This window comes from Cyprinodon tularosa, unplaced genomic scaffold (assembly GCF_016077235.1).
Source record: "Cyprinodon tularosa strain WSP-4 unplaced genomic scaffold, ASM1607723v1 ctg88, whole genome shotgun sequence".
Taxonomy (NCBI): domain Eukaryota; kingdom Metazoa; phylum Chordata; class Actinopteri; order Cyprinodontiformes; family Cyprinodontidae; genus Cyprinodon; species Cyprinodon tularosa.
The window spans coordinates 1,226,088-1,243,732 of record NW_024039651.1 but is presented as its reverse complement, the minus strand read 5'-3'; the positions used below and the strand labels follow the sequence as shown (position 1 = coordinate 1,243,732).

Sequence of the window (17,645 nt, the reverse complement as noted above, 5' to 3'; positions counted from 1 at the left end):
TCATTTTACCCCCTTTTTTTGTTTTATACAGTCACTCATTAGCCATTTGTTACACAGGACTTCCTGTGGATAGCCTACTGTTTTGCTCAGCAGGCGAGGCTTGTTTTATATACTCACAAAAAGAAAAACGAGACAATGCTGAAATGACTGAACCGTGTGACAGGAAACAAAGATCAGACATTTTTTGGGGCCAGTTTCACCTCTTTTTACTTATTACAAAAAGCTCCTGATGTTTTTGGGTTATAGTTTTCCTTCAAAAATGAATGTAACAAGAAAAAAAAATATTTTTTTTCAGAAATATTAGATCTTTCTGAATAAAACAATGAATTAATTAACAAAATATTTTATATACTCATTTTTAAATTCTATGAAGTCGTTTTCAATAGATAACACCTTCAACTTAAAGTTTTAACTGAAAATCTGTTTAATTATAAACTAAATTATGAGATATTATATTTAATCTATTAAACAGGACATTAATGCCACTTTTTTATGTTTCATAATAGAAGTGAAACAGTTTAAAAGACAGCTGTTGATGCAAGAATGTCTTACAACCAAAACATTATCTGGGATTTGTGGTTCTAAAATACATTAAACCTTTAATTTAGGCATAAAAATCTATATCTGAGCTTTTATTGATTAGTATTACTAAGTAAAGTTTGACCCTTACCATTTTCATAAGATTTCTGATTATTATGTTTAGCTTCTTGTTTTAAGCTAGTCTTAATTCATCTTTCGCTTTGAACAACACCACACCCACTCTAGTTCTATTGGGAAACAGGACACATGTTTATTTTTTACATGCTATTAATGACTACGGCTTGTATTGTTAACGCTTTTACCATCATGACAATTTATTTCTCTCCAGTTTTTGTAATAAATTGCAAAAGGAGCATGTTAAATACTATTTTACATCCCTATGTGTGTCACTGGTTTAAAGGTAAACAATCCATCAGCACAAACTGGCATCATTACATTTGATTTGTTTTACTAATGTGAAAAAAAAATCTGATTAATTTTTTTTTTGCTTTGTTCTTGACCTGCCAGTTGTCAAACAAATTGAAAATGGATTAAATTCTGTCATTTTAAAGAAACAGGAGGGGGTATGCAAGTTTATACACAATACATTGCTGCTGGAAACATGAAACACCATGGCTATTTTGATTGTCTTTATTAAATATCCACCGTTCTATGAAGGCCTTTCCTTTCAGACTTTTAAAAGGCATATCTAGTAATCGCATGTATTTATGCCTAGACAATAGAAACCCCGTAGAGCCTATCATTGGTTCTGAAGCACATAAACAATCGGGAATAATGTAATGTTTTGCTTTCTCTGGCACATTGGGTCTTTTTTCATTTTCCTGATGCGCTTCACTAAAATGAAGACGTCTGGGCCTAATTTGTTTGTGTCTGCATACGCCAGCAGTGGAAACATTGGTGTCCATCTTTTGTGCTATTCATATGTCCATGTGTGAGTGCTGGAGCTTTTGCAGTTATTTTAATGAGGGGTCTGCGCTGTTACCTCCCAGCCTCCATTAGAGCCCATTAGCATCATCATTAAGATAACCTGGCGCTGGCTGTGGCCCTGGCGCTGCAGCATTAATATGAGAAGCCCCCTTCCATCTCCTGGTGGTTGTGCTGAGACGTTTTTCAGGATCATTCGCCTCGCATTGTGTCTGAGAGAAATGGTTGCCAAGGCAACATCAGCCGGCGGCGACATTTCGACTGGATATTTGTGGTTTCTGTGTCGATGCTTGTCTCTCTGTCTTTGCCTTGGGTCTTTCTTTTGCATTCTGCTTTTTTTTTTGCTTGCAGCAAAAGAAAAAACAGGATGATGGATTAATCCAAGTCCCAAACCTCTATAAATTGAGAGGGTTATACACCCATGGCCCAGGGATTCATTTGAAATTTGTGACATCTTAGTTGGTCCCAGTTCACTCATAAATGCAGGGAGGAAGCAGGGGGGGGGGGACTCAACAAATAAAAAAAAAATAAAAGCTCTGCCTTGCCTTTTTATTGGTCTTTTTATGGGTGTTAGGATCCTTGAAAGATTAAGCAGGCTGTTAATGGGGACTGGGTATTCCATTAGTCTGCTCTATGTCCAGCCTGACAGCAGCTCATGCCTTTTTTGTTCTTTCTCTTTTTTTCTTTAAACCTCCAAGAATGCCATGAAGCTTTTTGTAATTGAAACATGAGTAAGCCTTTGACTAAAACAGCATCTTACTGTAGCTTTAGTTCTGTTCTCGTCAGGGTTTTTTTCCATTGTCTGTGCGCATATGTGAATACCTTCTGTCTTTGATGGTTTGCTTCATGTGATCTCCCCGTGCTTAGCATGAATTCAACCAGTCGCAGCTTTGATTTGCTCAAGAGCATAAGTGGTAAAATTACTGTTTCCTGGAACTCCTTGAGGTCCATTCTGCTCTTCATTTAAATGTTAGAGAAGCAGACATTTGCCAATTTGCTGCTCTTCTTTAGTTTTTGTCTTTTAAACACATCCATTTAGTTCTGCAAGACTGTTTGGAATACATCTGGATGCTGCATTTCTGTTTGGCAATTTCCTTCACCATAAGCACTTAATAATTGCTTTAGGTTTAGGAAGAAAGGGTGCAAAAAACATGTTGAAAGACAGTTTGGTCAGGTTCAGAGGTTGGCTGTGGGGTACCAGGGATCAGCCGAATGAACAGCCCCATGATGAAGTGACTCAGTGACGGCGAGGCCACCATCTCTCTGTACAGCACAATTGAAACATAATTATTTCATGCCAGATTGTGTGCTCAGCAAAGCCCTGAATGGGTGCTGACATTTAACTTTAATTAGCTGTGATTTATTCATACTGACTCGATCACGAGAAGAAATTGGATCATCTGATTATACTCAAGCATGAAAATGACCCGATTAAACACTTAATAGAACCTAGGGAGAGGAAACAAGGGGAACCTTGCAGAGAGGACACCGGAGGAGGAAAGGGAGGTATTTTTTTAGCTTTGCAAAACAAACAAAATAAATACTTCTGCACTTCTAATGACTATGATAGAATAAAGTAATGTACCTGAAGCATTCCTCCTGATATTGTTTTAAAGTCCTTTTTAGCCTAAAAAGAACCAAGCATTGGATTGATGAGCTGACATAAACAGACGTGGCGCCATCTACAGCCAATACTGCTGAATTAGCAGAAAGCCAATGGTGGCCATTGATGCAGTTAATAAATAAGTCCTGACCCTGCAGTAACGCCTCGAGGAAAACCAGCAGCTCGGAGGATAGAGCACTGCTAACACCAGCAGCACTATTAGCAAACACATAGGAGTTATTTAAACACGTCGCCTTTCTGTCACTTTGAATCCGTCTGCCCACTTCCATCTGACGTCTGTGTTTTTTCATCCTCATAACTGAAGCCCACTGATATGCTTTACTCTAGGGATGATTATGGTCAACCTGTTTGGCCCTAACAAACATTAAAGATGCCTAACCACCCTCCAACCCCCTCCCCAATTATTTTTAATAAAGCAGATTTAGTTACTGATGTTGGATTGGCTGACTTGCCATTTGGGTTAACAAGAAATAAAACAGCTGAGCTGAACCTAATCTACTCCTGCAGCAGATATTTTTAATTTATGCCCGATATTGAAGCGTGTTCTCCGCTATGTTAGTCCACGCCACAACGCAAGAGGGACAATCAGGAACTAACTGTTGGTCTAGATACGGCCGAGGTAGTGAGGAAGTAGGGGCATGTTTGTGCGACAACGGAGGGACATGAGGGTGAAAAAGAGGTGGGATCCAGGTGGGAAAAGGGTCCCAGCGTTCTCACGCACCTCGCTCTTCTAGCTGATCCATCTTCACCAGTCGTTTTCCACAATGGCGGTCATACAATCAAAAAAGCCAGTAAGGTACCAAACAGGAAATACGCATAATGTAGAGCGGATGTAGATTTGACCAATCAGAGGCCTCCTGTCTGCGGTCACCTACAATTTTGGAGAGGTGCAGCAGAGTGTCTGCGGAAGGGGCGGGGCAAACACTTACGTTAACTGCGACACACACGCAGACGACCTGGTTTCTGAGTATAAACCAGTTGTTTAACTGTGTTACTGCTGCTTAAATAATGGCATCATTACTCTGATTTTACATGTTATCTGCTTGTATTTTTATTTTGATCCATTTTGTGAATCATCATAAAATAATTCAAACCAGTCGAGTAGAATTTGAATGTTAATGTTGCATTTTTTTATTTTCTCAGGTGTGCCAGTGAATGAGAGCTCCGTGTCTAAGACTTGTAGCTCGGCCAAAGTCTCGGGACTCCAGCGCAGCCAGGAGCAGAGCAACACTGTGGTGCCCTTCGCACCGCCCGTGCCTAGCCCCACCCCGGCTTCGGCACCGACGGGCTCCCCTGCGCTCGCAGCGGCGGCAGCCCCCCCTGAGCCCCGTGGGTCACGCCTTCCCAGCCCACCCCCTCTCAGTGTTAAGAAGGAGCAGAAACCTCCTGCCCCTGTCCCAACCCCGCCCCTACTGAAGGCACCGCCCCTACCCCATCCTCACCCTCCCCACCTGCACTCACACCAGGACCCCCATGTTCTTCAGCACCACACACGGCCATTGATCAGCCATCAGGTGCATCACCCTCTGCAGTACAACAGCCTCCACGACATCAGGTAACTGGAAGCTCTGGTCCAACTGTTAAAATTAGGACTGAGGATAAGGAGTAATGAAATAAATGCTGTATTAGATGTAAACGGCAGCTGGGATATATTTAGCTGCTATATATTGTTATTCACTGGTAAAGATGTTGCAGACTACCGTATTTTCACGACCATAAGGCGCACCGGACTAAAAGGCGCACTCTCAGTTATGTGTGCCATTACTGTATTTAACACACACATAAGGCGCACCGGACTATAGGGCGCGTTTTTTATATACCGGTACATGTCCTCTACTACCTTTAAATACCTCTACTGCGTATTTAAAAATACAGCGGGGGCAAAACTGAGTATGACTGTGCTTTATTCATGTATTTATTACAAAGTATTAATCAAACCTGGCAGCTGGCCGTGAGACAGACACATCACAGATGACACAGCGCTGTGATCACTCCTAAATTAACTTAAAATCCTGAAACCTGCCGACGGAATATGTTCGCTTTTATTGCCGGTATCCTGGTGCCTGCAGTTTAAATTATTTAGATGAAAAACACCTGCCAGCAGCCGCTGTGAGGCTGCTGTTGAAGGGATTTACTGTCGGTGCACCGCTGGTATGTGGGGGTCTGAGCGCCTCCGACAGAAATAGATAATCTGGATGAACTGACTGCAATTATGAAGTTTTCAGGTGGACTTTCTCACTTAAAAACATATTAAAACTACTTTATTCACACTGATCACAGCAAATATAGCTGCAAGATTTAGATTATTTAGATGAAAAAACACCTGCCAGCCACCGCGCTGAAGAGGAGGAGACCCGCCCAGAGGCTGCTGTTGAATTAAGTTTTCAGGGAGAAAAATAGAGCGGGAGCAAAACTGAGTATGATTGTGCTTTATTCATGTATTTATTACAAAGTATTAATCAAACCCATCAAAGTCATCATCCTCTGTTTCTGAATAAAACAGCTGCGCTAAATCAGACATGCCAATTTCCCCTTCTTCGCTGTCAGTCACTTTCCGTGCAGCGCAGCTCCTCAGAAATGATGCCGGCTTTTGCAAAAGCTTGAACAACAGAGCCAGCAGACACGTTAGTCCAAGCATCTACAATCCATCCGCAAACTGTGGCGTAACTTGCCCGGCGCTGCCTTCCACTTATCCTGAAACTGTGGTCTCCGTCTGTCATCCATCGCTGCCACGCCGCTCGCAGCCTTACTTTGAACCCCCGGGATAACGGCGAGCACAGCGTTCATTTGATTCACCTTTTTTTCACATCGGCTGTGAGATGGGCACGCAGCAATGGTGATGCGTGGAAAAAACCACCTAGTCTTCTCAGATACACCTGCCTCAGCCACGCATCCACCCAGCCTTTTTCATTTAATATCATATGTCATCAGAGCGCTGTGTCTGTCTCGCTGTCAGCTCCCAGATCTGCTTCTCTGATTGGTTGATGCGGCGCGTCCAGCAGCAAAACTTCAATTTTTCCATCTCGAGCAGCAGCAGCGCGTTGGCGGCGCTTCAGATGCTTAAACGCTCCCGACGTGCTGCACCAAAACGTGCTGCGGGACCTTTTGCTGCACCTATACGCGCGTCAACCATTGACTTTGCATGTAAACTCGCTGCTTCTGCTGCACCTGCTGGGTCCGGTTCACACCGATGTCGAGCGGTTTAACAGGGAGCGCAGCGTTAATTTGTTTCCCCATGTTTTTCACATCAGCTGTGAGATGGGCACGCATGGAGTTACATATTAACAGCGATGGTGAGGGGTGGAAAAAAAAAACACCTGGTCTCCTTACATTCAGCCACTCTTTCATCATCTCCTCAATGAGGTGGTCTCAAAAGTCGCAGTTACAACACACATAGGGCGCACCGCACCATAGGGCGCACCGCACATTTTGAGGGAAAAAAAAGACGTTTAAGTGCGCCTTATAGTCGTGAAAATACGGTACATCTCGATCCTAAAAGTGTTTGCGACCAAATTAGTTTGTTTGAACTAATAGAAATTCATCCAACATGCACCTCTGAACTCTACAGTCTACAGATTCTCCTCATGCTTTCCTTTAAGCCTCAACAGATGACAGAACCAGCTGTCAGTTTGGCTGTTTTTTTATTGAGTTGAACTGCAGAGAGCATGCTAGAGATATTACTAACCTATTGCACCATCTCCACTCAGAACACAGCCTCAGCTTTGGCTCAAAAAACATCCGATGTTCTGGAAAACTATGGAGCGAATTTTGTTCCATTATTGTTGTGAGCAAAGAATATGATTTATAAATGAGGCTTTGGTAAACTTAATCAAAAATGTAATTGTGCTTTACGAATTAGAACCTGTGTTTTACAGTTAACAACCTCAAACACTCGCTCTAATCCAGTAGAAATGTTGCTAACGTCCATGCAGGCCGATAGAATGCGTCTGAAAGAGGAGCAATTTCGAAGGAAAGCCCACCCGCCCCAACAAGGGAAGATAGAGGGATCTGTTAAACACAATTTTAAAAATATATATAATTGATACAACTCAAATTGAGAAAGACAAAAAGAAAGAAAAATACTTTGAAAAAAAATCCAACAAAACTGGAGGGTTTGCAGGTGGCACAGTGTTTAGCGCGTGTACAGAGGCCTTAGTCCTTGACTTGACTGACCTCGGTTTGAATCCAGCCTGTGGTCCTTTGCCGCATGTTTTTTTTCTACTGTTAGAAAAACGAGCCACTAATGCCGCAAAAACTCAAAAAAAAAGAAAAAATGGGAAGAAATTAAATTTTAGAAAACAGCAAATATACTCTTGAACCCTTTTTTTTTATTAAGAAGTTGTTTCAGAATGGCATTTTATTTCTAATTTTTTTATATCAAAACATAGGGCTTCTCAGTGTAACAGTGGGTAGCACTGCTGCCTTGCAGCTAGAAGGTTCAGGATTTGATTCCTGGCGCCCGGACCTTTTCTACATGTTCTCCCTGAGCATAAGTGGGTTCTCTCCGGGTACTCCGGTTTCCTCCCACATTGCAAAAACATGACTGTTAGGTTAATTGGCTAGATGTGAGTGTGTGTGAATGGTTGTTAGTCCTGTTTGTCTCCGTGTTGCCCTGCAATAGACTGTCTAGGTTGGACTCCGTCTCTAACCCATTGACAGCTGATGATGGGCACCAGCAGCCCTCGTGCCCCCAGCAGGGATAAGCGTGACAGAAAATGAATGGATGGAACTTCTTTGTCTGCAATAATAATCAAACAGAATTTTCTCCATAGATCAAATGATTTTAACAAAATGGAAACTTCTATGCTGCTTATAGAAAGAATGCATTCTGATGGATTATTGTTGTAAACAATCATTTTCTCAATCAAAAACTATTTTTTTCTCCTGATAAATGTGTAGCCACCGCAGCAGTCCAGTGGGTCTGGCCAAGCAGCACTTGCCCCCATCCCCTCACCACCACCTCAGTGGACTCCCATCCTCAGCGCCTGCCTTGCCTCTGTCCATAGCAAACCTATCTACCTCGCACTATTCCTCCCTACGGAGTCCAGCACATCGCCATTCGGCCATGTTTGCAACCCCAGCTACTCTACCGCCACCGCCAACCTTACCAACCAACAGTTTAGTGGTGCCTGGACACCCTGCTGGCACCCCCTACCCAGGTAAAGATTCTCACCCCCTATGCCTGATGGAAGCTCCACAGCTTTCTTCTTAGATGTTTTGATAAAAATTATATGATTGCAGCAAAATCCTAGATTGACAGATACTTTCATTTAACTTATTTATTCATATAAAAACTATTTATAATAGTAACAATCATGTTACAACCACATATTAAAATATATTTTGTTAGTAATTGTACAAAACAAGATTAGAAAATAACTTAGAGAAAGGATAAATATCAGCAGCATCAAGATATTGGGTAGCTAAGTAGTGGCATGGGAAAATGAATGGATCACAAACTAAAACATATTAAAGAGCTTTAGAGTTTCTCTCCTACTAGAAGGAAAACGACTCTAATCATAAAACCAGAACACCAATGGCTTGATTTCAGTGATGCCATTCATCCCATTTCTAGATATCCTAACCTTGTTAAAGGATAATCCAAATTACCTGCAGCTGGAACTGAAAAAAAATAACAATATTTTCATTAAGACGGCCTGAGTACTTTTAATATTTTCTGTTGTAATCTTAAACATAATTTCCATTCCCCTATGTGTTAATCTATCACATAAAATCATAAGAAATACACTGAGGTTTGTGATTGAATAACAAAAAGAGTTTAAGTTCTGTTTAGGAATGATGAATTAATCAGATTAATGGATCATTGAAATAATCTTCAACTAATTTATTAATCGATTAATGGTTAATTGGTGTATAGAGACTCTTAAACATACTTTTAGCTGACAGAGTGACCAACTTCGAGCAGTAATTATACCAAAATTGTAAAAAAAAAAAAAAAATGTATATATATATATATATATAAACATTTTTCTTTTAAGATAAAATTTTGTTTGTTAATATACTCTATCCAGAACTCCTCAGTGGAAAAGTTTTAAGTTCACCTGGTTTAATTTTGTAAAAAGTTTCTTTAAGGAACCTTTTTCTATCTGATTATTAATCAATTAATCGAAAAAAAAATAATCAAACAGATTAATATATTCTAAAATTAATTGTTAGTTGCAGCCCTAGTTAATCATTTTGCAGGGCCGTGTTTATATTCTGTCCTAATGTTACTTTTACTGTGTGAAAGTTGCAGTTCTTTAGTAGCCACTATTAAATAAAGACATATTTGTGTTAATCTGCCTGTATGACAGTAATAACAGTAAGAAAACACATATGGAAGACCAGCATGTCTGCACATGCTATACGGCTTCCGACGACAATGAATAGGTATGTTTTATTTGGCTGAAAACAAACTAAACTAAAGTTTTATGGACTTCTCAGGTAAGTGCTTGTTTATTTAATTTTTTCTTCAGAAATTATTTCTGTGGATGTTTTAAAGTAGCTAAATGTACCTAAACCTACTGTTTATCTCTCCATCACTGAGTTTATACAAAGAGGCTATTTCTTCAGCGTACAAGGCCCCACTCATGGCCTCTGGTATTTATCGGGAGCATACTCTGGTTTTGGTTTACCTTGTGATGAAAACATGGCTTTCAGTACTTTTAATTGGTTTCCCACAGTCCTCACAGGATGAATAGGAAAATAAACATTTTATGAATATATTTTGAAAGTGATATTTTAAAGTTAGTAAAACACAGAAACTCTAGTAGATAGTAATGCGTTTAGTTATGTATCCTAAATGTTAGCCGCTATCTTTACTGCTAAACAGTAAAGATCCCACATAATAACCTCTGAGATTCCAGGATAAACAGGAATCCTTTTTGGGGAATAAAACATGCATTTTATTAGCATTTATGGGCCTTTTTGCATTTAAAGAAGTTTCAAAAGGTTACTGTTGGAGAACTTTATAAAGTTATTATCAAATGTTAGCTCAGAACTGGACAGCCATCCCAGCTGGAGACCTTTGAAACCTCAGCTTTAATGTAAAATATGGATCAGACTCAGATTCCTAACAGAGCTGCTTGATTTGAAGCCTCCAAACACTCAATCCTTTCAAAGAAAAACTCCTAAACAGGCAAATGAGGCTTAAATATGTGACAAAGGAAATAGTGTCTCCAGTGATGATGGGTGTCTCCGAAAAAAAGAAAGATACCATGCAAAAGTATTCACACCCTTTGAAGTTTTTCACTTTTTGTCACAGTACCACCTCAGATTTTAATGTAGAATTTTAAAGTGGAAGGAAATCGAACACAGTGGTTTAAAGAGGAAATCTAAAAAAAATAATAATAATTTTGGTGTGCGTTTCTAGCTTCTCTGTGGAGAACAGCATGATGCTGCCACCACCATGTTTCCAAATGGGAGCATTTTGATGTGCAGCGTTTTTATCTGTCAGATTAGCATAACCATAGTCAAAACCCATTTATCCCTTTAGTTTATTCCCGTTTATCTCTTTAGTTTTGTACGAAAAATACATTTGAACTACCTCAACGGTCGTGTGTCCCTTTAGTCATGCACAAAAAAACTATTTACTTACTTTTTGGTGTTTTTTTAAGCATATGGTGATCTGAAATTCAATTTGTTTTTATTATTGTACATGACTAAAGGTATACACTCCCGTTTAGGTAGTTTGAATGGTATTTTCCGTACAAAACTAAAGGGATGAATGCAAATCTGCCGATCTGACAGAACATCGCCACACGTTGTGGTTTTCATGTTTACTTTAAGATTTAATGTTGGTGTCAATTGACCAAAACAGCTTCTTCATCATTCTTCTTGTATGGCAAACTGCAAATTTATCCCAGGTTTCTTTTAAAATTGGTTTCATTCTAGCCAGCTTTGTAGAGTAGATGACTTATATTTCACATCCAGACCTAAATGGCTGCTTTTCCTGATTAAATGAGCCTCTGGGACCTTTATAGTGCAGCTTTATTGAGGGGAACCGGAGAAAAGAACGAACACCACTGATTTGTATTATTTGTTTTTATAAAAATAAATAAATCCCTTTGTTTCCACTTCATAAATATTCTATTACTGACATAATATTCCAGTAAAAGGTTTTAATGTGACAAAATGTGAAAAAAAAAAAAAATAACATATGAGGGGGTTGAATACTTTTGCAGTTAAAAGAAAGATGCCATTTGTGCTTTTATGATCTCATAGAGGCCAAAAGTGTGTGTTTTCTGCTGGGATGACTCTCGGTTCTTTCTTGTCTTTAGATACCAGCCTGTTGATATCATTCAACCAACCAATCATGTATTGCCAGCCTCATTCGGGGATTCTGATTGGCACATTGTCACAGGCAACTCTCTTACCACCACCAATGAGTCCCCACGTAGAAAACCCTCACAGCATGAGCTGGAGAAACAGAGAATGCCAGGTGACTATTCTCTTTCTTACCCTTGTTGTGGAGACTGACTGGGCGCTCGTGCCTTTTTTTTCTTGTGTCCCCCTTTCCTTCCCCTCCCCCGTCCTTTTTTTTCTTTCCTTTTTATTTTATTTTTCTTTCTTTCCTTTTTTTTTTTTTTTTGGTTTTCCTCGCTCTCCTTTCTTACAGAGCATGACCTCCTGAGGCAGGAGCTGAACAACCGCTTCCTGGTTCAGAGTTCGGAGCGGGGCCGGGGGCCGTCCGCTTCGCCGCTGGCCCCCGTGTCGCTCCTGAGGGCCGAGTTTCACCAACACCAGCACATGCACCAGCACCAACACACCCATCAGCACACCTTCACGCCCTTCCCCGCCAGTCTGCCCCCGGCCGCCATCCTCACCCCGCCCACCGCACCCCCCATGGTGCGTACCCAAGCCAGAAATGTGAGGATAAGTAACAAGAAAAGCTCCCGTTACTTCCCACCGACTCACCTGTCACCCCTCCAATCTTCCTATTTAGTGCGCTCCTTTTCTTTTTTATGTGTTTTTCCTCAAATTAAATCTACAGTTTATCTCCAAAAGCTTTATAAACTACAAACTGTTTCTTTAAAATATCCTCCTGGAGCATCCCCTTTATTTATCCCTCTTTCTTACATGGTTTGGTTGTTAAAGCCCCAACAAAACAGTCCTGAGCAACTTTATCCAACTTTGGGCACACCCCAACAACCATGATGACTCAGAGAATAATTTCATTTAAATACTCATCTTCCCCCACAACTTACTCTTAGATTTGGCACATGATCAAACAGCAGATTCGCCTAAAGGCTTTTTTTGTTTTTTCCTCAATCGCTCGCATATGGAAGTTTTCACAAAGAGCAACAAAGGCCCCGTTAAACATCTGTGTGTGTGTGTGTGTGTGCGCGGAGGCCTTCCTGCAGACTACACACATCCATGCAGGGTGCTTTTCTTTCTTTTTTTTTTTACCTAATGTATGTGTGTTTGTCTTTAGATTGCAATTCAAAGCTTCTCTCTCATTCTGATGACTTCATTGCAGATAAAGGTTGATGACATCACTGCGAAACTGTTTTGATAACTTTTCTAATTGCTTCCTTGCCTCCACTGCCATCAATTCAGAGAGAGGTGGGGGCCGGCGGGTTACAACTCTGGCAGCTCTCAGATTATAACGATTCATTCATCATCTCCAATGCACACCGATCTCCGGCAGGCTTTCTCAGATGGGTCCCTGTTTGTAGCTTTTCGGCATTAGTTTAATAGATGTAATCCATCACTCCATGACCTTCTGATTAAGAGCCTGTGGTCCCATTAAGGCCTCTTACAAAGATTATTCCCATCCTGTACATTAGAAATCAAAGTGCTGGTGTTTACGCTGCAGACTGGGATAACTACTGAAGGCATGCTGCAGGTTTTTGAGCCAACACACATTTTGTTATCTGGTCTGCTGTTCATTCCTGACATGTTTGGAATTATGTACAGTTCACAGTCGATCCTTTGAAGATGAAAGCAGCAATTTCACTAATTCCAGCTTTTTATATGTATATATATATATTTCCTAAAGCTCTTTTTCCCATCCCTCTTTTGTCTTATTTCAAATGGAAATTACGTTATTTGTCACCTGCTGTTGCTTTTTTCTAACTTTACTGAGAAATAATGTTTTATTTTCTTGGAGAAAGAAGATTGATGATGATGATGATGCTGTTTTTTTTTTTTTTCTGTGAAAAGCATAAATTGAATTTCCTCTTTTTGCTCTTTCTCTTAATTTTTTTATGTTTTTAAATTAAACTTTGCAGCCTAATGCTGGTAATATATGATATTATGAACACTGTAGGTTTGTTTATTGCTTGACGCCCTTGAGCAGCTGGCTTGCCAAATGGTAGCAGAGACTGACCATGCCTTTCCCCCTGCCATGCCTTTGAACAAGGAGTATCCCGAATTGTTATCAGATGGAAGTATAAAGGTTTAATTAGGCAAAGATGTTTGCCATAAATCTGTGACAGCTACCATAAATTATAAAGACCAGACTTTGTGTTTTCCTTTTTTTTTCTCTTTTTACAAGGCCATAAAGCGTCCGGCCTTCTTCTCAGTGTCAAACATTAAACAAGCTGCACCCTCAGAAATGCAGAGTAGCTGTTTAATAAGCTGGATGGGATTTTCCCCTCAGTCGACCCCTACAGACACAACTATAGTTCCCACTGGTACGACTCTAGGTGCAGATGTGACACCGATGGACTCCTGACCCAAGATTGGAAGCAGCTGAGCAGCTTTATCTTATCAATTTCACTGTTTTTTTATGCAACCATATGCCAACAAAAACACTCTAAAAAAAAGTTCCTGCAAATGGTTTTTATGTTTATTGAAGGCAGTGAAGTTACTCTTCCCTGTAATGAGCAGCATTTGAAATAGAAGAGCAGTGTCAGGGTATAAACATGCCCACAATGTTCTCATTCATGTCTTCCCTCAGCTTCACGTGTGTTCAGGAAATGATTGGAAACATTTTCCCAGTATAACCACAGATTTCTTTTTTATGAGGCAAATTCTAGCTGAAAGGTTTCTTCACTTCACGTCTTCTGTGATCGTTGTCAGTTACATGCTGATCTGTCCTAAATTGACTCCTAACCAAAGCAAATGGCTCCATTTAGCTTCAGTCAAATGAGACCCTAGCTGCTCATATAATCCGTTCATGATGCTGTGAACAGACCTGCTTTTTAACCAAATTTAATTTGAGATGTGCTTTTCCTAACGCTGGAAAAAGCCTTTCTGTCTTTGTCACTGGTGCGTAGTTTTGACATGATTTTTACCTTACGACAGGCTGCCACACCCGATGTCTGTGTTTTTAATTGGAAAATCATGTGGAAGTTTTCTTCCCATCCGTCCTCTGAAGGGGCTGTATTATTACCTTCATGCTCAGTCGCTCTGTTTAAAGAAACCCATGACCAGTGCAGGCCAGCTGCTTTACCTCAGGGCTTATGACCAGTTTTATGAAAGATCTACCTGACAGTGCCTGTTTTTCACTGTATCTGTCGTCTTGTAAAAGATTTCTGTATGAGCCGTTGGGTTTGCTGATTTTTTCTTTTCTTTTCTCCAACAGTTCGACAAATACACCCCCAAACTGGACAATCCGTTCATCAGACATTCAAACGTGAGTTCCTTCTCTCATTCTCGTGTAAATATGCGCTTTGCATTTTGGCAAATCAAATATTTGGCATATTTGAATGTTGCCTGTGAGGGCGTTTATTGTGGCCTTGGCTTTATGCCTGCTCATGCTTCAGTCCTCTATGATTTAATGTTTTTTTTTGACATATCTTTGTTTCCCTTCCTCTTCTGTTCTCCTCAGTTCTTCCCCTCCTACCCCCCAACCATGCCAGGCATGCCCCCGCTGCTCCCACACTCAGGACCCTTCAGCTCGCTGCAGGGAGCCTTCCAGCCTAAGGTCAGACCCATATCCCCACCTACGAGCTGCTAACAGGCTGAGAAAAGAAGGAAGCATGTGCACAAAGACACACACATCCAAAATTAGAAACTTTTAAGGAAATCTCATTAGCTAGAATCAGCGATTCATAATGTATGAAGTAATATTTGTGTTGACTGGCCTATGAAATAATACTTATTGGATAAAACACAGACAGTCATCATTATTGAAGATAAACCAGCTGCTGGCTGATAAGGATACAGTTTTTTTGTTTGTTTTTCGACAGCAAAACGGAACAAACTACACTCTTATAGCTCTGAAAATAACTGCAGGTGGATAAAGAAAGTCATCTTTCACACATTATACAGGTCTAAAGCTACATTTAGCTTCTCAGAAAAGGCCAATATTAGGTTCTAATTAATAGGATTGAGATACATGTTTGAAATATACAAAATCTGCTTTAATTTGTCCATGAATAGAATTAATTCTTTCATGAAATAGAAGCTGTTCAGTCTGTTATAAGTGAAGAGTTTTGCTGTTGAGATCTGACAAGTTCATATGCTGCGTTTTTTTATTTTAGTTTCAGGGTTCTATCCAGGATTTCTTTTCTGAGCATAGCAAACTATTGCCCCATTTACACTACCTCAGAGTTCGGACCGAGCTTTGATCAGTTAACCGTGCTGAGCTTGTTTCCTTACAACTATTTACACATCGCACTAGCACAGTTCCTCGCCTCCTACAGCTCTCATAGGGGAATTAAGCAAACAAAAATGGCGGCGCCCACAGCATTCAGGAACTTATGTGCCTGGAGAGCATCCTCTACCCAAATTTCAATGAGAGCCTCAGTCTCTGCATCATCCCAGCTCACACCACGCTCTTTTGATGCCATTCATTATTAATAAGCTAAGAGGAAGTTCATGTTTTGAACAGGTGAAGAGATTTGTGAATTACAAAGCCAGACACGCAGGAAGAAGGTATGAAATAAGTCATCTGACTGTAAATGGGAGATGACACGGTCTGCTCATGCGCTCTTTGTTATCAGAGAAATGAGCCACAACTGAACCGTACTGAGTCCTGCTGATGAACTGGTTCTAGATTTAGTGCAGTTCGGTTGTGTTCAGTTGCTTTCCGTTTATACTTAACAGTTATCTCTGTGACTCTGAACGCTCTCGACGCGGTTCCAAGAGGTTAGTGTAAATTGGGCTAGTCACATTGACTCAGAGAGCCCTGATCTCTCTGTGCAAGTCTCCACCTGCATCCAAGCGCTCAGGATGAGTTGATGATGGAGTCTGCAGAGCGCAGATTCCACATTTGTTCAGCACTTTTCTAACATCTATGTCCAAATAAGGACATTGCACTTATTAAAAGTTGATCTAAATTCTGTATGATTTCGACAACTTTGAGTGTAGCAAGCGTTAGTGCTGAAATGTGCTGGACAGAACCCTGAGGGAGGGGAGCCCAGATGTAAGTCAAAGGGCTGATGCGCTTATAAGAAAATTAGCATAGTTAGCTGAATTGCATAGCAATCGTATAGAACCCCGCTTCACTGACATATGCGGGCAAGAACCCTGTTAGAAATGGAAGGATTAAAAGAATGGAAATGTTTTTTGTTGCTTTTGTTGTGTGTGTTCACAAACTAGATATTAACTAGACATTTTAAATTGTGTTTTTTCTATTAAATGAATCCAGTTCAGGTAAAATCCTCTCTAACATTTATCAGTAAAAGTTATGTACGATCAAATGAAGTCCCGTTTTATTTAAAACTGTAAAATAGTCTTCCAGTTTAGAGCTTAGTGGGAACTTTAAATCAGATTTAGAGTTTTCAGCAGCTAGTTGCATTTTTCTCACATTTCTAAGAAATCATTCACACTGTATTTGTCAACATTTCTTTTAGAACTAACAACCAAATTCCCTGCTATTAAAAGTAATGTGTTCTTTTGTTGTTAACCAGGCCAGTAAAACATCTATTTTAATCCTCTCTGTTAGAACACAGGGCAATTTAACAACTACTTTGTTTGTGTCTAAAAAAAATAACAGTTTTAATTATGGATGTGAAGCTTAAAGCATTGGCTTATATACTGGAGAACCAGAGTAATGTTTTGATTTAGTTAAATGTAAATCCTTTATTAGAGAAAATGTATCCGACTAAACATGAACCAACATTAAAATTCAGCCCTACGCAAAGAAAGGACAGCCCAAAGTGAGGGAGTCTGTCAGACATGCACTCAAAGGCTGTGACCTGCAGTAAGACACCAATCAAAGCTGGTCTAAATCTGCTGGCTCTATTCCCAGTGGGCTCCGGCTCTAAGAGACCCTTCTGTCGAAGATCGCTCCAGATGCTCCTAGGAAGGCTCTTAAGCAAAGCCCCTGCTAAGTATTCCTGGAGATGAGCTTAGGCTTTCTTGGTTTACATCAACATCAGCTATATGGTAGCAGTAATTACGGATTAGAGAGTTTTAGTGTTACTGAGTAAGGTCTGATATTTATCCAGGAAAAAAAAAAGATAGAGGATCAGAAAGCGTTTTTTTGTTTTTTTTTAAGAATTTAATTGTCACAACTTGTGCCAAAGTCATTGAATCCTCACATGAACTTTCCCAAGTAAGGATGTGAGTAAAATAGTGCCTTATTTACATTATGTAAAGCATTGGAAAAAATTTACATTTCTGATGCATGGCCAAGTCTTTCTGGAAAAAGGAGATTTTTTGT

General features: G+C 40.2%; 1 protein-coding gene across 9 annotated transcripts in view; it reads left to right on the top strand.

The window, feature by feature from the left end:
• Positions 1 to 17,645, top strand: part of fbrsl1 (fibrosin-like 1) — a 458,506-nt gene that overhangs the window by 427,825 nt on the left and 13,036 nt on the right. For 7 of the 9 annotated variants that reach the window (XM_038273619.1, XM_038273614.1, XM_038273613.1 and 4 more), the window contains exons 8-12: positions 4,232 to 4,643; positions 7,988 to 8,247; positions 11,706 to 11,956; positions 14,619 to 14,669; positions 14,865 to 14,960. In XM_038273619.1, coding sequence (XP_038129547.1) covers positions 4,232 to 4,643; positions 7,988 to 8,247; positions 11,706 to 11,956; positions 14,619 to 14,669; positions 14,865 to 14,960 — 1,070 coding nt within the window. Of the gene's footprint in view, positions 1 to 4,231; positions 4,644 to 7,987; positions 8,248 to 11,367; positions 11,529 to 11,705; positions 11,957 to 14,618; positions 14,670 to 14,864; positions 14,961 to 17,645 lie in introns of all 9 variants that reach the window. The other 2 variants (XM_038273612.1, XM_038273617.1) reach the window with 2 other exon arrangements.